Here is a 26,043-nt window from a genome sequence, read left to right as displayed (position 1 = left end):
AGATGAAAAAACCAAAATCCAAGGGGATTAAATGACTTGATTACAGCCTTATAATCAGCTAGTAACAAAGCTAGGATGACAAAACAGATTTTCTGATTTTAAAAATTATATGTAATATATTTGATATAGTATTATATATATTAACTCACCTGATTTGTGGTGAGTCAAATTAAATGAAACAAACTGACATGGTATGTGGACTGAGGATTGTACATTTATGATTTTGATGTTTCCTGTTTTATTGAAAATGTAATAATACATTAAAATGTCTATTAGGAAAATAAGAAACTTCTTCAACAGCACTTATAGAGGTTCTTTTGCCTTTCTGTGATCATTAGAGAATTATGGATGTGAGCAGAGAATTATGTAAACACTAGAGAATCTATCTTTTTAATAATACCCCCAATTTACATAGTTATTTCTTTTTTAAAATTTTTTTAAAAAATTTATTTACTTTTTATTTTTGGCTGTGTTGGGTCTTGGCTGCGGTGCATGGGCTTTCTCTAGTTGCAGCGAGCGGGGGCTACTCTTCATTGCGGTGCACGGGCTTCTCATTGCGGTGGCTTCTCTTGTTGCGGAGCGCGGTCTCTAGGTGCGCGGGCTTCAGTAGTTGTGGCACGTGGGCTCAGTAGTTGTGGCTCGCGGGCTCTAGAGTACAGGCTCAGTAGTTGTGGTGCATGGGCTTAGTTGCTCCGCAGCGTGTGGGATCTTCCCTGACCAGGGCTCAAACCCGTGTCCCCTGCATTGGCAGGCGGATTCTTAACCACTGAGCCACCAGGGAAGTCCTGATAGTTATTTCTTTTGTGGCAAAATTATTTCCCCTTTGCTATTTTATTTTATAACCACTGTGTTAGTTATATAGAGTAGGTATTTCTATGCCATTTTTGCACTGTGTAAATAGGTCCGGAGAGGTCACTGAAAAGAAGATGTGGCATGAGGTCTCCCCAGAGATAGATGTAGAACAAGAACCCAGGCATTTTCTATTCTAGACTGCTGTTCACAGGGGACATTGACAATGTGTGGAATGGTATAAAGCTGTGGCTTTTCACATGTTATGCTCCCCTGCTATTTTACTTATTTTAAGTTTGTATTTCTTGTCTGCCTAGAACATCATGACTCTATAATTTCAAGCTCCAGCTCTTGTCCTGTGTCCTTTAAACAATGAATTATTTCATTCTCATCATTTGTGAGTGTGTGTGTATGTGTGTGTGTGAGTGCCTGGTACCTTATATCTTTTCTTCCTTATTCTGGGGCTCAGTCCTCGATTTATTTATCTCTTTAGGACTTACTAGGACCCTCTAAGTTCAAGGGGCTCTCTCTTGGGAAAACAGTAATCCAAGTGACCTACCATATTTGCTTTAAAAAGTTGACTCTGGAAATTATGGGCAAATATATTACTTTTAGAAAAAGTGGATAATCAATGTCTCATTTGTCTTAATTACCCATGTCTAATATTATCTTATAAATATAGGAATCAGTGCTGCTTTTTTATTGATAAAAGTTTACTTTCTCAAGGCAAGTATCGCTGAAGGTGTTATAGCTAGGAAACTATAAGGTACTCTGGGGGCTTTATTTAATAGGACTTCCTCCGGTTATAAGACTTCAGTGCTATCTCTTACAGTTTGATTACTCAGATTTCAGAGTTTTTGTTTTATGATTTTGGCAGGTAAATCCCCAATATTAACTGGATGTGAAGGATGGACTTAGGACTGTGGTGAAAATTATTTACTGAATCAAATTAAATTACTTGGTCTTACCTGAATTGCCTTTTTTTTCTCCCTTAGGCATTTGGATTCAATCCCAAAATTGACAACTATGTTGAGAAGGCAGTTGCCGTGTTTGGTGGATTTTACATACTTTTCTTTTTTGAAAGAACGCTTAAGATGTTATTGAAGACGTATGGTCAGGTAAATGGACTTTATTTAAAATGTTTGATGTTTTACCCACTAAAGCTACTTTATATAGGCAAATAAAGGCAGGAATTTTATTCTTACAATTATGTGAACAGTTCAGTTATTAGACTTGTGAATGTGAGGAGAGAAAGAAAAAGATCAATATATTGATAAGTATAAGAGGAACACTTGATTCTTATTGTAGAATTTGGAGTAAATACTAACAATTTAATGTCCAATAACAGATGCACATAATTTGTATTCCATTCATATCCATCAACATAAGAAGGTATATGCACCCTAACATGAAAAAACAAAAACAGGAGAATCTAATAAATGAAGATACATTTAAAGGAAGAGAAATTTTATAAATCTAAAAAGATTATACTACATACGGAATAGATATAAAATTTTTCTCTTATAAATAAAAACCATTACCTTCTCTATTTTCTTACCTGTATGAGCCATCTTTGTTTCTTCTTATAACCTTTTCCTCCCTTATTTTTCTTGTAGGATGGTCATACCCACTTTGGAAATGATGACTTTGGTTCTTCTCGAGAAAAAACTCATCAACCTAAAACGTTACCTGCCATCAATGGTGTGACATGTTATGCAAATCCAGCTGTCACAGAGCCTAATGGACACATCCATTTTGATAACGTCAGTGTGGTATCCCTACAGGTATTGTAATTCTCTTTACTGCGTCCTTCACACTATGTGAAGACTGCTGTGCATGCAGCCAGTCAGTATTTTGCACAGTTAATTGTATCAGACTTATTCCTGCGTGTGTGGGATAAGTGGAATGTAAGTTTGTTTCTTTGTCCACTTTCCCTCTGTCAGTTTACTGCAAATATGCGAGTTTAGCAATAAATTGTAGGCTGCTGGGTTGGAGGCTTTAGTATTCTCTAAGATTGTTTAACTATGTAAGAATTACTAAGATTTATACAATGATACGTTGCAAAATTAATTTAGAGCATTTCTCTTATTTTGCAATTCTTTCGAGATACAAAACCAAAGAATCCCTTTGGGTGATTTTGAAACTGAAAGAAGACTTGTAAGCTATTAAAATTGTGTTCATTAATTAATTGATTTAGAATTTTCATTCCCATTTTCTAAATAATGTTAATAGGTATTATTTCTTGAGCAAGTATTATATGCCAGATAATAAGCCAGCACTTATTTTATCTCATTTACTTTTTTTTTTTTTTTTTTTTGTGTGGTACGCGGGCCTCTCACTGTTGTGGCCTCTCCCGTTGCGGAGCACAGGCTCCGGATGTGCAGGCCCAGCGGCCATGGCTCACGGGCCCAGCCGCTCCGCGGCATGTGGGATCTTCCCGGACCGGGGCACGAACCCACGTCCCCTGCATCGGCAGGCGGACTCTCAACCACTGCGCCACCAGGGAAGCCCTCATTTACTTTTTATAACAACTATTAAAAGTAGGGATTCTTTTCTACATATTAGAACTACATATTAGAACTATTAGAACTAAAAGTAGGGATTATTTTCTTTGTATTAGAATTATTTGGAAATCAAACCCAAATTATGTATGCAAAAATGAGAAGTTATTGGAAAGATAGTGGCTATCTAATGGGATAACCAAGCTATAGGAAGATCAACAACCCTGGAACCATTAGAATTATTAGGACTCCCACTCCCTTCTCCTCTCTGCATCTTAGAGTCGTTCTCTTTTTTCACTGTGGACGGGCTCCTTCATAAACGGGAAACATAGCCACTAGCAACTCCTGGGATTTATGTTTTATAATTTCGGCTACTAGAAGGAAACTGACCTGCCTCCTTAAGTCCTAAATCCAAAATTTCTGGCGAGTGTCTCCTTGGTCCAGCTTGAATTAGATGTCCACTTCTAGACTAATCTAAGTGCTTAGAGGGTTGGGCGCTTTGTATGGCCCCAAGGGAATATGGATGCGGTAGAAGAGTGGTCATTAAAAGGGAGACTGGGATGCTAGTGTCATGGGTGTCCACACACGTCTCATTTGACAGATTAAGAAAGTGGAACTTTGGATGCCAAATAACCTCTCCAGGGTCTCTCAGCTCATAAATGACAGATCCAAAAGCTATAAAGTTAAATACAATATAAAAGATGATAATTAAAAATAAAATCAGAAGGAAGTCAGCTAAGAAACAAAAGCAGAGAAAAGATATTTGGAAGAGGTTATTAACGCAAATGATCTGAGTTTCCTTCTGGAAAGAAAATATGATTGGTCCTATACTTCTTCCCACCCGATTAAGGAAAATCTCAGGAGGGATTGAAAAGGCAGTTTTATGTGAGCACTAAGCTAAGAGAGGAAATTATTTCATGCAATATAATGAATGATGCTTTTAGGCAAGACTTTGCAAAGAATAAGTAAATGTTCAAATAGATAATTTCCTTTAATAATTACAGCTAACCTTTATTAAATGTTCAAGGACTATGCCTAGAACTTTAGATGAGTGATCTCATTTGATTCTCATAGTAGCCTAGGAGACAAGCACTCTTATAATTAGGAGATTGTGGCTTAGAGAGGTTAAATAAACCCAAGGACACACATCTCCTAATGATGAAGCTTCTATCAGGACTGAGGCCATCTGATGCGGAAGCTTGCACTTGCCTTGCTGGATTGCCTTCATTATGTCACTGCTCTGCTAGGATCAAGATGATAACATTAACTCTTAATAAATATTAAGTTTTGTAGAGGGAAGAAGATAATTTTGGCCCATGGTCAGTGCTTTCTGAGAACAAATAAAATTGATCTGCTCAGAAGTTTGACTTTAGTTTTAAAGTTTTAGGACTCCTGGTTTCTGATTCACAGTGGCCAGAAGACATGTTTGCTGTAAACACAAACACCGTGGCAAAGATGGGGTCCTAGACGTGATCCTGTTTTACATAATTTAGAAATATCAATCAAATGGCCCTTCTTTCTCTGCTTCTGGTAGTAATGCTAATATACAGGCTTTCATTCATTTATTTAATAAACATTTATTGAGTACTTGCTCACTGTCCTAGGCACTGGGGATTCAGAAGCAAACAAATTCTTGTGAAGCTTATAGTTTATTCAGCAGAAAGAGATAATATAGAAAAGAGTAAAACAAGAAAATATCAGGTAGCATTAACTATTTTGATGAAAATAAAACATGGTGATGTGGCAGTGACATGTGGAGGCTTCTTTGATCTATCAAGAACGGGCCCTTAAGAGGTCAGCGGAGAATTGGATAATGAGAGAGAAGAACCAGCCATGAAAATATCTGGGAAAATAATGTTCCAAAAGCTTTGAGAATAATCAGATGGGTCCCATACAAGGGAACTGGAAGCTGAATGGCGTTGGATTTCCTGACATCAATGCTGGAGACCAGTGGCACAGTACCTTCAATATTCTGAACAGAGGCAACTGTGGAATTGTAAACCTGGGTAAACTACCAGTCTAGTGAGAGAGCAGAATGAAGCTAGGAGTCTTGAAATCTACTTCTAGGAATGAGAAGTCCACCTGAAGTAGAGAAGGTGTGTGCCAGGATGACAGCCATGACCAGGCCTTGATGAGCCACATAAAAAGTCCTGATGCTAATTTCCTCTGGGGACTATTTTCTGGCCGTTTTGGTTGTAGGTATAATCTCTAGTGAAGAGAGATTTAAACAAATTGAGCAACGCACTGTTGTTTTCAGTTTTCTCTTCACATCGCATTAAAAACAACGGGAAGAAGAGACATTTAAGAAATGCTTTCAGGGTCCAGATATTGCTTTAAGAGACAATAGGTAGAGAAATATGAGTGATATTGATTTTAATAATAAAATTAGAATATTTTCTAGTATTTTATATGATGAGAATATATTTAACCTGGGTGACCCCATTACAATGATTGAACATGACATGTAAAATTCATGGTTTGTTTCGAAGCCCAAGCATTGCCCCGAGAATTTTGTTGACGATTCCTGTTTTTACTGTTTTGACACAGTGAAGTTTTTCCAAATTGAAGATAATAAGAAACCATCTAAGAGTGAGTTAAGAAAAGTAGTTTAATTTGACATTGCTATCAAAAGAACACAAATTATATGACAATCTGGATTAAAACAACATGATTCTTGGTTTTTCTGGAATATAGGAAGAACAAAAGAAATGTTATAGAATAATTAAAATGCATGACTTAGGGATGTCTTTATCAATATTCATCCCGACAATTTTGGTTCATCACCGAATACTCAGAAATGCAATAATGTTTAAGTTGAGTTGCCTTTGGTATTTTGTCTGTATTCACTCATATAAAAACTATAGTTTTGGGGCTTCCCTGGTGGCGCAGTGGTTGAGAGTCCACCTGCAGATGCAGGGGACACGAGTTCGTGCCCCGGTCCGGGAAGATCGGGCATGTAGGAGCATTCATGTTCTGGGGGGAAGGTAGCAGTGATAGAGGCATAATAAGGAAGCAGTTATGAGGGACAGACTGGAGCTCAGGATTCCATTTCTCCAGTTATCCCCGTTATTGCCTCTAAGTAATGTTTCACATCTCACCCTGTGACACTTGCTGTGTTCCTTTCTCTCTCTGACTACTACGCAAACACAGGGAAAAGTCATTGCGGTAACTCTGCAGCCGGGTGGGTCTTTTCCCCCTGAGTCTACAGCTTCAGAAAGACTGTGTTTAATAGACGTTGATTCCTCAGGAATGTCAGGTACTTCGGAGAGTTTTAGCTCTTCAAGGCCACTAGAGGGCCCATCTAGCTCATTCCTCCAGTAATACAAAATCAGTGTCTTTTTCTAAATGAAACCTCCTGTGCTTTCATTTAAGAATGAATGTTATTAAATATGAAGTGATATGAGCCACTTATTCTTCCTAATAGAAGAACAATTAATATCAGCCATTTTTAGAAACTGACTATTGTGAATTTTATGTTTAAAATCGAGGTGCAATGAAGTGGAATTTAACTGCGAAGTGTGGTGATGTTATTACTTTGTCAATAACTGAAAGGAAGTGATGCTCTACAAATATAAAGATAACATCTTTGAGGTGCTTGGGGTATCCATGAGAGTCCAAGAGATTTTAAAAAGACTTCATTCATTCAAGTATTTATTGAGTACCTAATATGCACTTGGCATTATTCTAAGTACTGAGAATTCATCAGTGGGGTGGAACAAACTTTCTGCCCTTCCATAGCATAACTGAAGTATTGTATAATATACCAAAATATTATACACAAAAGTGGAAAGCATCCTTTTTTCAAGTCCCAAAAAACCAAATCAGAAGCTCTGTGTATATGTATGGGGCTGGCCTACTGCTCTTTTCTCTTGCGTGATGGGTTTTTCTCCATTCTTGCCCAGAGGTGGGAAGGATGGTGCCCATATTGGGAAGGAGGGTGGGAGAGGAAGGGGTTGAAGCACTGTGAATATCTGACTTGATACCCTTGTCTTCAGTGCTTTGTGTCTTTGAATCGAGGGCCTCTTCTGGTTCAGTTTCCCCAGTGGGTAAATCTCTAGTCATCATTTGGAGTGGCTGCCTTGCTGAATTGGTTTGGGAGCAATAATCTGGGGGTTTTATTGCTCCCTGAATAAATGTACAACTGATTTCCTTTTTCTAGTTCCGCTCTTTCTCTCGGAGGCAGTTGCCGCCTCCATTCTCTAAACTTTTCTGATGTTTTGGGCCCTGCATCACTTTGTTTCTTTTGACTTTCTTCCTCTGTGGAGTCAGAACTCATCCTCCTCTTTTCATCCTCCAAAATAAATATCTCAGCGCTCTCGTCTTCGGTTCTTTCTGTCCTTGTGACTTATGTCATTTTTAGTCTTTAATTTTAGGAAGTCTCAGGAGGGACTAGAGGAAAATATGTATGTCTAGTGTGCCATGTTTCACCAAAGACCTATTCACTACTTTAAATCATATAGTTATTTTTTTAAATACATCTCTATTGGAGTATAATTGCTTCACAATACTGTGTTAGTTTCTGTTGTACAACGAAGTGAGTCAGCCATTTGCATACATATATCCCCATATCCCCTCCCTCTTGCGCCTCCCTCCCACCCTCCCTATCCCACCCCTCTAGGTCATCACAAAGCACCGAGCTGATCTCCCTGTGCTGTGCGGCTGCTCCCCACTAGCTACCTGTTTTACATTTGGTAGTTTTTGAATATCACAAGATTTAAAAACAGAAGTCAGTTACTTCCTTTTATGGGGTTATACTAACAATTAGTTAAAATTGAAAATGATACCTGTAATAAATTATATAAGAAGTGGTTTTCATTGGTCCTGATTGACAGATGCTTACAAAAAAGCTGGTTGAGTTAGAGGCAAACACTGCCCTACACAATCATGAGGAGGAATTCTGAGTACACCTTGGTTGTTGGTGGCATTTGTTTTCTCACTGGATCCATCTCCATGCTTCCTTGCACCCCACAGACTATTTTATCAAGCTGCAGTCTGTGTGTTTTGAAAGTCATAAAAATTTGTACTTGAATCTGCTCTGAGTTTAGCCCACGCTTTACTAAGTCCACTTTTATTCATTTTTAGTGAACACCTTTTCACATTTTCAAGAATAACTGTTCCAAAAAATTTTTCATTACTCCACAAAATTCTCACTACAACCTTTTCTTCCTTTAAGGAGGAGACTGCGAAGATTATTTGGAATCTCTGTGAACTTTGCTGTCTCACCCCATCTGTTACTTCCTGAAAAGTGCTCTGTGCATCTGCTCTCTACCTTCCCTTTTGTGTCAGAACTTGTATCCTTTCTCTTCTTTTAAGGCCAGTTCCTCCACATGGGCTCATCTTTCCCATGGCCTCTTCCTGTTTCACTTATCTCTCCTGAATCTTTCCTTCTCCTCGTGTCTACAAACATTGAAAGTCTGTTCTTCCTTAAACTATTCTTTTTTCCTGACTCTGCTGCTCCCTAAGATTTCTCAAATCTTCTCCTTCTCTACACTGTCCAACTCCTTGAAACATCAGCTAATACTGAAATAAGAATATGTGTCAGACATTGTCTTAAATGCTTTACATATATTAACTCATTTACTGCTCAGAGTAACAACTGTATGAAGTGAGTACAGTAACTATCTCCATCTTAAGGATGTGAAACTGATACACAGAGAAGTTGAGTAACTTAGCCAAGGTCACATGGGTACCAAGTTAGGATTTAAGCCCAGGCTTCCTGGCTCCTGGGATGGTTAACCATTACCCTGACTACACTGCCTATTATTTCCATTTGTTGACTAGTTTTTATGTGCTCCCTGCTCTTATTCATCATCTCCTGAAATGTTTGTTGTAATTCAGAAATTCACTACCTATTCTCTGAAATTTCTCTCTGGAATGATACAAGTGATTTTTCTAGGCAGCAGGCTGTATTCTTAACACTCATTCTCATCCTTTCTGAGGCATTCCTGTAGTTTAGCACACATCTGAGTACCTATTATTGGCTAAATGCTAGGAATATTAAAGGCAGATTTTTTACTGGAACTTACTTCCTCCCTTTTGGAATTACTCATTAGATAGTTTTTGTGACACGATGCTATTTTTCTCCTGCCATTTTAGCTACCATTTTCTTGGTGCTTTCTCAGAATCTCCTTTTCTTGGCAGGACAGCTGGGAGGAGGGAGCAAGGGTTTTGGAGTTACATGGGGCCAATGTTAACGTCTCGGCAATAAAATACGTTGCATGATTTGGGGAAAGTTAGTTAACATCTCTGAGTCTTTGTTCACTCATCTGTAAAATGAGCAAAAATCCTTAAATTAATAAGTTTTTGTGAAAATTATTTACTATAGGCCAACTATGTAACAATGTGTCTGACATTATATGTGTACAATCAATGTATATTTCCCTCCCTCTTCCATTCACCAAATTTTTTTCTTCGCTTTCCTACATTTTTAATCATAGTGATCTCATCAGATCCTATCGCTTCACTTTTCATTCCTGTGGGATTAACTTTTAAATCTATGTGCATAATTATTTGCAGATCATCATTTAGAAGAGGGCTTCTTATACTACGCCATAAAGGCTTTTGTATTGATTTGTATTTTTTTCAGTGGGATAGAGTACCACAATGAAAGGATAAAAACATATAGAATTCCATGCTTTCTCATCTTTATTATTTACCCTTTAAAACATTTGAGTGCCTTTTCTAGAAATTAAAGTTTGATTTTTAAAACTTGAAGGCTGTTTGGTAGTAAAGAAAACTTTCCGAATGCAAATGCCTGCAAGGTTGCCACTGACTTCTGTCAGACTAAGAGAACTTGAAACATTTACTCACCCTGGAATAAAACTTTAAAGCCCAACGTAACTTGCCACTGGAATGATATTATCAGTTTTTGCATTGCAGATTCTCTATCCGAGTTGTTCAGCTACACACTCATCCATCCAGTTGTATCTGTCATACTCTGACACATTCAGTTCATTTGAAAGGACATGAAAGTAATGGCACCTTAATTATGCAGGGAGGATATTTGATTGTCGTGTTATTGAAATAATTGGGCTGCATAAAATCTTTTAAAATTGAGTTAAAAGTTGTAGTTAGTGCTGTTAACTTTTTAAATCTGGATACAGACATTTTATACAGATAAATTCTAAAGATGAAAAATTTAGTGATACAAAATGTAAAAATGATAATTTGAAAGATGAGATAGAGCACCAGTGAATCAAGTCACGTGACTAGAGATGGTACCTGCAATCTAAATTAAATCAGAACTAAAGTGGAGAGGTTCGGAATGTCAACCAGAGCAACTTGCCAGAAAGGGGAGCTATCCATTAAGTACCACGTTTGCTCTTCCAGATAAGACCATGTCCCAAATACGTAAATTTGGGGCTTCCCTGGTGGCACAGTGGTTGAGAATCTGCCTGTCAATGCAGGGGACACGGGTTCGAGCCCTGGTCTGGGAGGATCCCACGTGCCGCGGAGCAACTAGGCCCGTGAGCCACAATTACTGAGCCTGCGCGTCTGGAGCCTGTGCTCCGCAACAAGACAGGCCGCGATAGTGAGAGGCCCGCGCACTGCGATGAAGAGTGGCCCCCACTTGCCGCAACTAGAGAAAGCCCTCGCACAGAAACGAAGACCCAACACAGCCAAAAATAAATAAATTAATTAATTTTAAAAAAAAGCACCAAATACGTAAATTTGGCAGAAACATTTTAGTTGATACCAAGTGTAAGGAAGGATTTAGGGTTATCGTTGTTCCTTAAATTAGCCAGTCATTTGGCCAGCTAAGACATCCCTGTTTTCACACAGGGAGGCTGGTAGCATCACCATTGACACAGCAAATTCATAGAGAAAGAGTCTGTACTACCGACTCTTAGGTCAGCTGGGAGAATCGAATAAGGTAATGTACAGTACGTGAAAGTGCTTTGAAATGTACCCAAATCTGTACTATTTAATCTATTTGAAGGACAAACAGTTGCTTAAGGGTCTCAGTCAGGGACTGCTATGATATCCAAATGAAAAGGGAATATTTTAGTTACTCATAAACATTTATACGGTTAATACTTTTTGTAGAGTTTATAATTTTAACCATTTGTATGCAAACATAATTAAAATGTTATGAAATTTTGAGTTCTGGGTATAACTTTTAGAGTTTTAGGGTTTTCTTTTGCCTTTGTAAATGGACCACACACACAATTTAATTTCTGTTAAATAATGAATATCTTAAAGTAAAAAAAAGAAAGAAAAGGCATTCAAAAGTGAGACATTCCCAGAGAAGTCTTCTCAACCTCCCTAGAAATTGCCAGAGAAATCCTGACTGATTTCTGTCCCACATACTGTTTGCCAAAGAATCATTAAAAATTCACTCAAAAAGAGTACTACTCATAGTGGACAGAAACCTTTTATGACTTATCAGGATAAGATGCCAAAAACTGCTTGGTTTCCAACTTGATTTACAAAATGCAGAGTGAGAGAGAAAACAGAAGATCTGTTTGATGTTGGTGGGAAAAAAAGAAAGACATATTTGATAAGAGTTCCAGATAGTATTGGCCTGTCTTGGCAAGAGTTGGTCTTCTGGGATGGAAAGACCAAAAATGAGTGCATGAGCCTGTGTTTCAGAAAAAATTATAGTGTGATTAACAGAAATGAAGCAGTTGGAAAGAGAACTCTGGAAGAAGGAGGGGAGGAGGAAAGATGATTACTTCTTCTCTAAATGAAAACATTTTTATGGAGGCAAAACATATGTATGGAAAAGTGCACAGAAAAGAAAATAATTTATTGTTGTATACTATGGATGCCTTAAGGCACTCGTGTTTAACTGTCTCACAGAAACTCTGTGAGAAAGGTTGGGGTACATAGCTAGACTTGTAAGAAATGGGTCATACAGTACACACGTATGTAATTTTATTGAAGAACAACAAGTTGCTCTCTAAACTGTTATGCTTATTTACACTCTCAGCAGCAGCACAATTCACATTTTCTCCACCTCTTTAGCAATTGTTGGAAATTTTAGACTTCAAAAAATCTATTGCTTATTTAATGAATTTGGAACGGTATCTTTCTGTGATTAACCTTTGTATGTTTCTGATTACTAGTGAAGTTGAGCATCTCTTCATATGCTTATTGGCCATTTTACTTTTGTGTTTCCTGTTCATCTATGTCACAGATTTTTAGTTGAGTTGCTTATCTTTTTTCTTATTGATTTGTATGAAAGAAAATTTATTCTGAGTCTTGTTAAAATGGCAAGGAAGACTTTATTCAAGATTATAGAGATAGGGGTCAACTCTATTACAGTAGAGTAGAGAGATGGGGCTCAACTCGGAATATAGCAAAGACAGCTGAGGATTTATGGCTAACAAGCAGAGTGAGGTTGTCAGTGGATAGAGAATTACTAAGAGGAGACATCAAGAGTAAGAGGGATCCTTGTTAAACCAACTTGACAGCATTCTTGCTAAAGGCAGGCCAAGATGATCAGATATCAAGAATATGGGGATTCTTACTAAATTGACTTAGCAGGATTCTTGCTACAACTGGACTCTGGAAGGAGGGGCAAAGAAGCCCATGAATGAGGTCTAGTTGAGAACAGGGCTCAGAGGATCCTGACTAAAGTTTAGTCAAGGATAATCTTTGTCATTTGTAGGAGTTTTGTATATATTCTGGGTGCTAATCTTCATTGATTAAATGGATTACAAATATATTCTCAAAGTCTCTGACTTCTCTTTTCACTTTGTTTATATTTTATTTTTTAAAAGTTTTAATTTTAATGTAGTCAAACATATCAATACTTTTATTCAAGCTTTCTACTTTCTGTATTTTGCTTAAGATAGCTTCCCTTTGCCAAAGTAAAGAAGATATTCTTCTGTATTTTTTTCCAAAAGGTTTAATATTCCATGTGGAATTTATTTTTGTATATAAAAAAAGAGACACTTTTTGCTTTCTGTATAGATAAGCAGTTAGCCTAGCTTCTTTTATTGAATAGATCATCTTATCTCTGCCATATGTCAAGTTTCTATATATCAATGTGTTTATACTAGACTTTTTATTGTCTTTCATTTGTCTAAAAAATTTCTGCCTTATGACCACAGTACCTTAATTATTATAATTTGTAGTGAACATAGAATGCCCCAAGACAAGGCTCTTCACCTTGTTGTTTTCACTGAAAGTTATCTTTGTTCTTCCCTATCAATATTTTGGGGATTTTTATTGACAGTGCATTGAACCTAGAGATCAGTTGAGGGGCAGCTAACATCTTATATGAGATTTCAGATTTTCTTTGTTTTGTAATTTTCTATAAAAATGTCTTTAGAGTGTTCTGTTAGATTTATTCCTAATTACTTTGTAGCTCTGCAAGTATTATACAAGGTGTTGTTTCCTATTCCATTTTCTAATTAGTTATTATATAGTAGTACATTGAATTCAGTATATTGGTTTTAAACCTGCAGTATTGCTGAACTCTCCTGCAATTCTTTGTATTTTATTTATTTACTCTTTTAGATTTTCTGTGTAGATGTCAATGAGCAAAGAAGCAAATTTTTTCTTCTTTTACAGTTGTTACAACTCTTTTTTTCTTATTACAATGGCAAGGATTCACAGGATAATGCTGAGTAGAAGTAGTGATAGCTGGTGTTTCATCTTGTTTCTGACTTTGATGGGTACACTTCTAAGTTCAGTAGGTTGCTGGCTTTAGTTTTTTTTTTTTTTCAATAGATACCATTAATTAGATCAAGAAACTTCTCTCATATTCAGAATTTACTAAGAGTTTTTCTCAATGTTGAACTTTATTGGAATTTTTTTCTTTTTCTGTACTATAAAGTATGGATAATCTATACTTAATTTTTTTATTTTAATTTTTTTATTTTATAAATTTTAATTAAAAACTTAAAAAAAATGTTTGTTATTTAAAAATTTTAGAAATCCAGGAGGAAAAATGTATCTCTGTTAAGAATCTGCAATGCTTCTCTCTTTCTGAGAAGAATGTTTTTTTTTTTACTTTTACAATTGAGGACTCTTAAAGCAGAGTGAAAGACTAAATGAATAAATAAGAATATTTTCTGGCAAAAATTGTGTCATTTCCAAACTACAGTATTATTCAGTAGGTGTTAATTGATTAGTAACATGAAAGTTAGAGCAACTTTGTTTTGTCAGAAGAACTTGAGTCAAAATAATGCCATTTGCAGCAACATGGATGGACCTAGAGATTATCATACTAAGTGAAGTAAGTCAGACCGAGAAGGACAAATATCATATATCACTTATATGTGGAATCTAAAAAATGATACAAATGAACTTATTTACAAAACAGAAATAGACTCAGAAACACAGAAAACAAACTTATGGTTGCTAAAGGGGAGGGAAGGGAAAGGGATAAATTGGGAGTTTGGATTAACAGGCACAAACTACTATATATAAAATAGATAAACAACAAGGACCTACTGTATAGCATAGGGAACTATATTGAATATCTTGTAATAACCTATAATGGAAGCGACTTTGTAAAAGAATATACATATATGTTTACACACACATATTATCTGAATCACTTTGCTGTACACCTGAAACTAACACATCATTGTAAATCAACTATACTTTACCACTACTCAGGTTACTTTACTTTTCTAAAACTATTTCTTTTCATCTTTAAATTGGCAAAAGTCTCTACCAATCAGGATTATTACAAACAAAATGAAATATTTTAAAAGTAATGAAAACATACAGCTATGAAGTAAATATTAAATCTTATTACAACCACGTCCATACTACCAAACATGACCATCTTCCTGAGAAGTTATGGGGATTAAGTGAGAGCAGCAGTAGCCAACCTTGTGTGTGGCCTCAAAGCCACAACGTTCTCTATTTCAGTGGCAGAATATTGATTGGGCAGCTCTTGATTTCGAGTAGGGAGCCTGGTACAAAGTTGTGGGCTCATATGTCAGGTTTATAAGCACAAGTCAACTGGAAGGAGGAAAGCATTTTATGCAGTGGGTTTTCTGTGAAAATATGGTGGGGTACATTTTGAAGGTTCAAAAATAGATGGATTACTTCAGTGCAGGAGCAATTTATAGTCAAGAGTTATATTAATGAAGGTTTCCAAAAGAGTTGAGAACAGGGTTTTCATGGAAGTTTGCAGAGAATAAAACCAAATAGCAAGTTTGAATAAAGGATAAGGAAGGCAGTTGACTTTTGAGGTTGATTTGCTTTCCCTTTAGACCAAAACTTCTCAGCGTCGAAGTTCATTAGAAGACACTTTGGTGCACAAAATCCCATGCAGTGGGCAATGCTGTCCTCAGGGACATTGGAGAGGAATGTAGAAGAGAATGGCCAGGGGCTGGGGTGGGATGGAGTGGTGCTATGTTTCCAGCAGTAAAGAGAAGAAACCTCATAGACCTTCAGTATACTGCAGACTCTCCTTGATAATATGTCTTTGTTTGCATTGCCCCAGCACAGAGTAATGATTGAGAATAATCAATCAGCTTCCATAATAATAAGTTTATCTGAAGATGGAGAACTGCTGTGTGTGGGGGGCGGGGGGAGAGAAAAATTTGGAAGAATTTTCAAGAAAGTAGAGATTGGAGGTTCTGCCCTGACAGCTGAAACTATGGTCAGGAGGAGAGGTCTGGAGGGTATTTAGAATGGTGCTGTGTGTACTAAGTAGTCTTTCCTTGGTGTTTTCAAAAAGTTCTTAGTAAAGAATTTATAAATTTTCAATGCTTCTGAAGTCAGATATAGCTACTTCTTAGGGATTACTTTGCTACAGTAGGCTATAAGGAGAGGAAATGCCAGATTTAATAAATAGATGCAGAAAAAGACTAGAGAAGTGAATTATTTCAAGGAGTTTGTCATCAAAGGGAAGAAGAATGAGGAAGAACAGCAGTTCAGGGGAGGATGACGATTCAGGAATTCGTTAATCTAAAGGAGATTGCAGACAGAGAGGAAAGGCTGGAGTGGACAGCCAGAGGTTGGGGAAGCAGAGAACAATGGAAGTCCTGGCAAGAAGGTCTGATGCAGCAAATTCTTAGAGAAGAAACTAAAAGAGAATTAGGACACGAGTGGAACTGCTGATCTTCAAAAGGAGAAGGGATTTTATGCTAAGATCTAGCGGAAGGTGGAGAATGTGTTTGTGGGCGGAGGGGTGTGTGTGTGTCAGATGCCTCCATCTCAGGCAGGTGGGAAGTAGCAGTAAGGAGCATGGGGTTGGCGAAGAGAGGAAAAGCTTGGAATAGGTTCTCTGTTAATGTAGTTAAGAGGGGATTAGAGATGATAACAGATTGCTGGGTAGAAAGGCAGATTTCTCAACCCTGAGCCTGTGTCCTTACTTTCAGGGGTGGAAATGTTGACCTTTACATCCTGGACTCACAAACTCAAGCAATACTCTGCATAGGTGCAAGGCGGAGACGGTGATACTCCACCTGGGTAGACTCCCACACTGTTGCAGACCCCGAGAACAGCATGCCTGCAACCTTTGGAGGGTTCTGGGAACCAGGGGGTCACATATGAAAGTAGCCTGCTCCTGTGTATGAAGTTCCAAAAATATCATTTTGCGCTCTGCCTCCTGAAAGCTGTCCCCGCACAGATTTTCTTTTCTCTGGTCTGTGAGCCATAGTCAGTGTCAGGTAGAACAATTCATCAATAAGCATGTTAGATTTCTGTTACCTGTCACTCCTGCATAATTAACAGCAATAATTGTGATGGTGGTAGTTAGTGGTGTGATGTTGGTGGTGTAGATCTTGTGCAGGGAATATACTGAGTACTAGACAGATGTTATTCATGTACAGCCTCGATTGGTAGGTGTGATTATCTCCATTTCACAGATGAGGAAACTGAATTTCAGAGAGGTTAGGATTTTTTTGAAATTAGATCTGTCAAACTCAAAGTTCTTTTACCAAAGCCATGTTGCTTTCTGATGTGCATATTTCTCATCAGTTAAAATGACTACTTTTTAAAAACAATTTTTTTGTTGAATGAAAGGTTCTTTAAATTCTATAGTGCTTTTTAATTTTCAAAAGTTTCACACAGATGTCTTCATATAATCCCATAATAACCCTTTTTTTGGTCTCTTACCCCTATTATATTGCCCCTCCACCCATTCCCTCTCCCCACTGGTAACCGCTAGTTTGTTCTCTGTATCTGTGAGTCTGCTTCTTTTTTGTTATTTTCACTAGTTTGTTGTGTATTTTAGATTTCACATATAAGTGATCTCATACAGCATTTGTCTTTCTCTGTCTGACTTATTTCACTTAGCATAATGCCTTCCAAATCCTTCCATGTTGCTGCAAATGGCAAAATTTCATTATTTTTTATGGCTGAGTAGTATTCCATCATGTGTATGTATGTATGTATGTATCTGTCTATCATCTATCTCACATATTCTTTATCCATTCATGTGTTGATAGACATTTAGGTTGCTTCCATGTCTTGGCTGTTGTAAATAGTGCTGCTATGAACATTGTGGTACATTTACCTTTTTGAATTAGTGTTTTTTGACTACTTTTAATGAACAAATATAAATACATTTTTTGTGGGAAAAAATTCTGTCCACTTATTAAGAATCTACCATGTACTTGGAATTCCTTAAAGGTAGGTATATCCATGTAAAAATAGTTATAGTGTGGTGTGATGAGTACTCTAGTAGATGTATACACAAGTTGCTGTGCTGAGAAAGATGTGGCACATGTTGGAGTGGGAAGTGATGCAGATGAAGTGGTCCCAGATGCTTTCCTGAGAAGATGATGCTTGTACCAATTGTGAAGGATAGGTGTGAGATTGCTAAGTAAATAAGATAGGATGAAATAGGTGCGGAGGGTACTACCAATTATTGTTTGTAAGCATTTGGCCATTTCTAATTTTTAAAAATTTAAGCAAGTACCCCTGTAGAACAGGTCTTAAGAATCCCCCTTAGGAAGCTGTTTGATGAAATGCATGAACTTTTGCAACAGAAGAATGTACAGACCCACCAATTATTACATCCAATTTAAAGTGTGTACACCCCTACAACTGAAACACCCTTACAACCTCCCAGCTAATCGTCTCTGATATAGAGAGATACTTGATAAAAGAAAATAAATGCCCAGGGGTGGGAGTAGAGAGCACTGTAGTAGGTGCCTTACAGCTATTATGTTTAATTCCTACAGAAGTCCTGGGAAATAGGTATTAAGTCTATTTACAGATTTAATTAAGACTCAGTTAAGTTAAAAAACTCACACAGGTTCACACAGATAATAAATGGCAAAGTTATGATGAGATCCCCTCCTGGGGTCTTGAGTTCCAAACCCATGTTCCTTCCGTATATAGGCATGACACGACCTTCCTAACGGGAACGTTGCTCTAATCGGTTCTGATTTCTAACCATGAACTTACAAATGAACTTTTGCAGTGCAACTTGAGGATTGCCTGCAGAGTGAAACCTCATTAAATTTGACTCTGCTAACCTGTCATAGTTAATAATGTATGATTTGTTATACATTTTGCTTGTAGACTGGGCCGTAGAGTACTTTGGCATCCTCTATAAAAATTGCTTTTGAAATAATTTGTTAGGAAGATGCACCTAAAGTTTTCAAGTTATCTCAAGAAACACCAAGTTGTTATTTGTAATTGAGATGCTACATTAATCTTATCCATACAACGTGGCAGGTTTTCTGAAGGCCCTCTACCACACCCCATGCTTGCTGTGGAAGCTATTTGTGAGTGTGAATTCTGGAAAGCTATAAAAGTGTATTTATCTAAACATGTTCTATACTAAATTGCTTTCACTAAACAGGCAGGACTTATCCCTATTTAAAATTAGTGAGGTTTTACTCAATTAGGCTTGATGTCAAGTTAATTTTTCCCCCATTAGTATAATGAAGAATTGCTGTGTTGCTTTGTTGTGCATATGCTGATTGATAAAAAAAATTGAGGATGAATGCCAATACATTTTTCTTTTGAAAAATGAGGAAAAAAATTACGAGGTTCAAGTAAATTATTCCGGGCATCAGAAAGAGTTGCTTAATTTTATTATGCAAACTAGCATAAGCAATGGAAAAATGTAAATATATATTCTATTGCTGGTGTCCCTTTAACATCAGCTTTTTCAGGCTTTTTTAAAGGTTGAATTATAAAAGATGTCCATGTCATAAACACTGGGCTTGCCAAAATTGGTCTCTTTTTAAAAAAAATTTTGCTGTTTGCTCATTTGAAAATATTTATGTGGTGCTATATTTTTTACATGCTGCATCTTGCAGTTTGGGAATACTGGATCAAGACCCGGTGAGTAATTTTTACTCAGTGGATTGCATGATGGAAAATTTGCCAAAGCATGAGATGTTTTATTGTAATAAGTAAAATTCATGTCCCAAGGAGAGGCTATTGGGGAGGCAGAATTTATTCTATATTCTAGTATTCCATATTATATTTATTCTATATATTTCAAAAATAAGAATCCTAAATTAGAAAGATCACAAAGCTAAAGTATCTTGCAAATGAAGTGTGGTCTTGCCAAGATTTTTTCTGAGTTTAACACTACTACACTCTGTAGTAGAGCATTAGCAGATTGTCACACACACACACACACACACACACACACACACACACACAGAGATGTTTATCTGCCTATATATTCCTATCTATTCAGTTTTATGTCTGAGGCAAATGTCCAGATCACACAAAACACTTTTATAACTAGAAATACTTCACTGATTATCTTAGTGAATAGAAAATAATTGAAGGTGTTTAAAGACCAAATTACGTGTTCAGTCTTAATAAATTACCATCAGGTTGCAGTCAGATCATTTATTGGGTGGTGGAATTTGATTTTACCATGTGCTTGCTTTTTAGATAGGGGATTTCAGTCCCTTTTTGAGGATCTCAGTGCAATTAAGTTAATGACTCTTCATTTTTGTTAATTAAGTGGTGACTTTCTCAAACTGTCTTTAACTTTGTTCACCGTGTTGATCAGTGGCCCAATTTATTCAGATCTATTGTATGTTTGAGTTCTTATCAGTGAAAAGGAGAAACCTCAATGTGTGAGCCCCCATTTCTTTTTTTTTTTTTTTTTTTTTTTGTGGTACGCGGGCCTCTCACTGTTGTGGCCTCTCCCGTTGCGGAGCACAGGCTCCGGACGCGCAGGCTCAGCAGCCATGGCTCACGGGCCCAGCCGCTCCGCGGCATGTGGGATCTTCCCGGACCGGGGCACGAACCCGTGTCCCCTGCATCGGCAGGCGGACTCTCAACCACCGCGCCACCAGGGAAAACCCCCCCATTTCTTTTTAAAGTGGTTCTTTTTGCTTCTTATTTCTGATATCAGGTATCAGAGCATTAAAAGTAAAAAAAAGAACAAACTTTATTGAATCTTCTTCTACTGAGGATATCAAATTGCTTAATGAGCATGACTTTATTAAACCTTTATAGCAACTCAGTGAAGGCAGATTAAAGAAAAAAATTCAATGGCCGAGAAAGCACCAATAAAGATCACCTTTGAAGTTTCAGTAAACCATGCAGGTCTCTGGTTTGATGCTTTCTAGTTTATCTACTTTTATCACTAGGTTATAAAATACATATCAGAAAAACTGAAGTGAGGGATCATCAATAGTTTTCTAGGCTGCAAAACAAACAAATCTAGAGATTGTTTTACATTTGGAAAGTAAAATTTCAAAGATCCTTTACTGGGAGGGCATCATTTTGCAGAAAATTTCTCTGGATTCTTTGTAGTTTTTCTGACTTGGACCAAAATTTCAGTCATGCAACTTATATATTAAAACAATAAAGGCAATCTTAAACCGAGCCTTCTTTTGTGGTAACATTTCACATTCTGAATGACATCCTGGTCTGTAGGTCAAATCAGTAAAGCTGTATTAATGGGCAGGAGTATGGTATTTAGTTTTTCATTCTGTCGCTCATTCACTTGTCATGTATCCTGTGATCACATGCCTAATGCCAGTCTCTGTTCCACCCCCTGGAGATATTGTGGCAAATTAGACAGAAAATGTCTCTGATCTCTGGCACTGTTTTTGTTCCAGTGGGTACATAGCCCAACATTATAGGGTTACAGACGCTGTGCAGGGAATTGAAATGTGGTGATGTCTGGGCAGCTCGTTTGGGTGGTCAGGAACGTATTTAAGCTAAAATCTGAACTGTAGGAAGCAGCTCTCTATGCAAAGGTCAGGGAGAAGACGGTCATGGCTGTGGAAACAGCCAGCACAAAGTCTCCAGGGTGGGAAAGAGTTTGGTGGGTTTTAGGAATTGAAAGAAGTCAGAGTAGCCAAGGCACAAGGGATGCTGGCATGAAATGACATTGGAGAAAATTTTAGATGGAACTCCTTCAAAGTAAGTGTTACTGTGTTTTAACGTTTAAATAAGTATCGATAATCTCAAATAAGCCTCTGGTTCTAAAATTACATTTTATTAAATTAAATGTAACAGATTCAGGAAGAGACAGTCAAAAAACAACTGTATAGTTCCTATCCATACTGCAGTCTGTAAACAACAGATGATATGGAGTAGATTTGAAAGCCCAAGATGGTGTTTTATTCCCTCAGTGATTGGAGGTATTATTTTAAGTGTGTCTGAAGTGTTAGCAAACCCCAAAACATCAGCTTAGTGTATTCTACTCAGAACCAGAGGTATGGGCTTCCCTGGTGGCGCACTGGTTGAGAGTCCGCCTACAGATGCAGGGAGCACGGGTTCGTGCCCCGGTCCGGGAAGATCCCACATGCCGCGGGGCGGCTGGGCCCGTGAGCCATGGCCGCTGAGCCTGCGCGTCCGGAGCCTGTGCTCCGCAACGGGAAAGGCCACGACAGTGAGAGGCCCGCATACTGCAAAAAAAAACCCAAAAAACAAAAACCCAGAGGTACTTGAATTACAGGCACCTTCCATGATGGAGACTGGCAACAACAATAAAATAACCCATTATCATAGGAATAAATTACTGAACACAGAATTTCTTATCTGGAAAAACTCAGTCCTTTTGAGCAGTCTTCTCTGCCTTTTATTGCGTGGGCTTAGGAGTCAAATCATCTGGGTTCAATGGCTTTTCCATCTCTAGCTGTGTGGTTTTGGTCCAGCCCTTACCTCTAGTACCTGCATTACTGCATCTGTGATTGGATGTTAGAGGTGCTCAGCTCATGGCGTTTAGCAGAGTACCTTGCAAATGGTAAGCACTCAACAGTGTTAGTCACCTTTGTTGCTACTATGATATTTTGCCCCCTTCCTCCAACAATCTTCTGAAAAACGTGTAAGTATCCTCGAGTTAGATGCAAGGCGGCTGCTGGTAAAAGTCTTCTGCCCTTTGGAGGTCACCGGGACGGATGTGGAAGCACTGATGTCTGCTGACTAGGATGTGATTTGGCATCCCATTACTCCATCCAGTTCAGCAAAACAAGACCCCCCCCTCCCCTTGATTTATTTAAAAGAAAAATTTACTGAACACCTACTAATGTTAAACTTTGGGCTGAAATGAAAAAAAAAATCCTTGTCCACAAGGAGCTTTTGATCTGGCTCCACGACGTTAAAGAATTGGTGACAAAACAAGCAAAGAAAAAAACACTTCTGCACTTTCAGAGTGTTTTTTTTTAATGTAGATGAACCAGTTTGGAATTGATTAATGAACATTTTTCCATGCACCCTTTACCCATGTTGTGTAACTGCCCTTATGTTTGTTCTTTGGAAAGACTGGAATAGATGCTTCATGTGACAATGATTTGTGAACCTGTCATGAGAGAAAATGTACTTTTACTATTACTTGACCTTCATTTATTCAGACAACAAATGTTCAGAGTGCCTGCAGTGCTAGATACTGGATGAACAGGAGTGAATAAGAGAAAATAAAACCCCATATTTTCTGGAGATCACAGGTGTAGTTTGTTTGGCATAGAAGGTTAAATCCTGTCTCTGCTCCTTTCTAGAGGTGTGACTTTGGGCAAGTTACTTAATTAACCTCTTTATAACTCAATTTCCTCATCTATAAAATGGAACTAATAACCTCATGGGGTTATTGTGAAGATTAAATGACTTTACTACTAATGACTTGTGCTACTACTATTATCACTTTACTGTTCTGAGTTCCCTGAGTACATCCTGTGTCTTTCATGCTCAATTCCTCACTATCAAATGTCTTTTCTTGAATATTAAAAAAGAATGTATATATATATATGTATAACTGAATCACTTTGCCATACAGCAGAAATTAACACAATATTGTAAATCAACTATACCTCAATACAAATTTCTTAAACTGGTGAGCAAATCTTCAGAGTATCCATTTGCATCTTTAAGAGGGAATGAGGTTCTGGTACCCTTATCCCCTTTGTCGTTCTCACCCCTCACTCTCCACATACAAAGTAGAGATGCTCTGTTTTTCTAAACTGTTGAAATATAGACCGGGGCCGGCTGCCTCTTCAGAGAACAGGGTTATTTCTAACCCTCTGTTGCTCGCCTTCTTCTCTACTGGCAGAGTGCCTGTTTCTTAGTGGCCCGCCTGTGGTCCTCATCACCTCTTCTGTCGTGGTGACTGTGGTTGGTACTTGCTCTTGTCCCTCTTGTCACCTGTCACCCCTTGCCTCTTATCACTTTCCCAGACTTCTTGCTCTAAGAGGCTTGCGTTTCTAGATCTCTGCCAATCAGACAGCCTGCCCTCGTCTTTTGCAGGGCTCGATAGTCAATCACTTGTAGTACACTGGGTGGGATCTTCTTTATTTCAGTTCTTTTCACATAATTCATGTCAAATGGTAATTACAACACAGGCAGCTGCTGCATGGCATTGGTTCCTCTACCACATCCCACCCTACTCCTGTTTCCTCCTCTGAATTATTCTGGGAGACTTGATGCTGAGCAATGTAGATATCCCTGCCGTTGGGGAACCCCATTTTTCAGGAGCCCCGCAACAAATTTCTCCAACTTAAATGAAAATTTAACCAATTTCCTGGTGCTCTGACTTCCTTTAAGGCTTCTCAGTAACAATGAGAGTTGTGTGGGCTGGGGAGTACATCATGTAAGCTTTTTCTAAGAAACGATATCCTGCTTCTCAAACGTATCAGAGCACTAATGCCCTCCTCCATCTGTAGTAACAGTAGGCATCCTTTTAGAGAGGCGTAAGTAGTCCATTAGGGTAACTGTAAATACTTAATTAGTATATACTCTAAGTTCCATTGGCAAAATAGTAACATAATTTCTTGAAAACCCCTCAGATTTCTCCTAAATTATTTTTATCAGGACAGTAAAATGATATGGTCCCAACTGCAAATGAAAGACAATTATTTCAACTCCTAAAGAGCTAAATAACTTCAATCACCTCTCACAGAAGGGATGGAGGGAAAGGAAACAATTTTCAAGCTTTCGGGAAATTATTATTTTCTCGTTAATGGTTATTTTCATTGGCAAAGAGAGTTTTGAAAATAGTTATGAGGTTTGTCTTGAAACCAAATGACTAGAGACTAAGTGCATTTGAATTATATTTGGTTATATGCATTAAAGATAAAATTAATTTCTCTTTTCTCATATGAAGTCTGATTTTGGTTATAGCGAGCTGAGACTGACCCTTAAGGGCTAGAGGAAGGACAAAGGAACCACCAGCTATAAAGTCCATTGAAATCTCTTGAAAATATAGCCATAAAAGCAAAGCCCATCGAAATTTTATATTTGTATAGTGCCTTTAACTCTTTATATCTTTGTGTCTATTTAATCCTTTTTGTAAGTTTTCCTGTTCAAATATACATGATAGTATATGAAGAGTCTGTGAGTGTTGTGTGTGGAGTGAGCATTTAACTTTGAATCAGTCGTGTCCTTTCCAGAATGAGGTGGCACTTTCAAGGATAAATAAAAAATAGAAAAAGGGCAGTTTACAAAACTCTGGGCAAGTTGTGGGTGAACCACAGGGGAGAGTACAGTAAACCTGGGGCTTGAAATGGTGGAGCAGTTAGCAATCTTATGTCCAAAGGGAAAGGGGAAGGAAGAAGCTACTAGAACTGGGAGGGAACTAATCTTGGACAGAAAGCCACTGTTCAGTGGAGCAGTGACCTTTAATTAGGGACATAGCCAGCCTAAGTTGCCCCTCAAGGAGGGAGCCTGGGGGATAAATTAAGCAAACATTGGGATGGCCAATGAAAGATACCAAGTGACATTTATAGTCAGGTCTTCTCGCTCACTTTATTACTGAGAGCATCCTCAGTGATAGGCTCTTAAGAGATTTAATGGAATAGAATTGTCTTCATATTCTGTGCCTTTTACAAGAGGTCCATCTATATATTTTTTCCAGATCTCTGCCAGCAGTTTCCAGTTTTGTTTTTTGAAAGTCTCTGATCACCTGGCCAACTCTTTTAGCACCCACCCATGAGTTAGAGTAGATGTATATCTCAGGCCATTACTTCTACAGGAAGTTCAACACAACACTCAAAAGTTCTGCCCACTTGGAGGATTTATCTTTATTGTTTTAAGTTCATTGTGAGTAAGATTGTATAGCTGGTTGGTGCTGGAACACTCACTATTCACAGTTAACTGGCTATAGGAAATGCCCCATGTAGCCTTATTGTTGTTAAGGGGAAAGAGATGAACTATGAGGTTTAGATTATGAGAGTCTGAATCGACTGCCATTGCAATTTGTGTCTTCAAGACTGGTGTGGGCTTGTACTCGTATATACAATTTAATGATGGAATGCTGGTGGGAACAGCTGATTTATGGCTTGCTGGGAATGATCTCAGGGCCACTAGATGTTCCATGGGCACAAGGTAAGTCTCTAGAAGGACCTAGGAACAAGCAAGGAACTGCTTTTGAGATAAAGAATAGTTTATGGCAAAAAAGGTCATGGCTTTAACC

General features: G+C 37.8%; 1 protein-coding gene across 5 annotated transcripts in view; it reads left to right on the top strand.

Annotated features, from left to right (window-relative positions):
* SLC39A8 (solute carrier family 39 member 8) overlaps positions 1 to 26,043 on the top strand; it is a 76,311-nt gene that overhangs the window by 33,747 nt on the left and 16,521 nt on the right. For all 5 annotated transcript variants that reach the window (XR_009519498.1, XM_060012049.1, XM_060012048.1 and 2 more), the window contains exons 5-6: positions 1,785 to 1,907; positions 2,406 to 2,573. Coding sequence is in view for 4 of the 5 variants with exons in the window: in XM_060012049.1 (XP_059868032.1) it covers positions 1,785 to 1,907; positions 2,406 to 2,573 (291 nt within the window). In the remaining variant the exon portion in view is untranslated. The remainder of the gene's footprint in view (positions 1 to 1,784; positions 1,908 to 2,405; positions 2,574 to 26,043) is intronic.

Source organism: Delphinus delphis, chromosome 5 (assembly GCF_949987515.2).
Source record: "Delphinus delphis chromosome 5, mDelDel1.2, whole genome shotgun sequence".
Classification (NCBI taxonomy): Eukaryota; Metazoa; Chordata; class Mammalia; order Artiodactyla; family Delphinidae; genus Delphinus; species Delphinus delphis.
The sequence above is the reverse complement of the archived record's forward strand: the minus strand, read 5'-3'. Positions and strand labels throughout refer to the sequence as shown.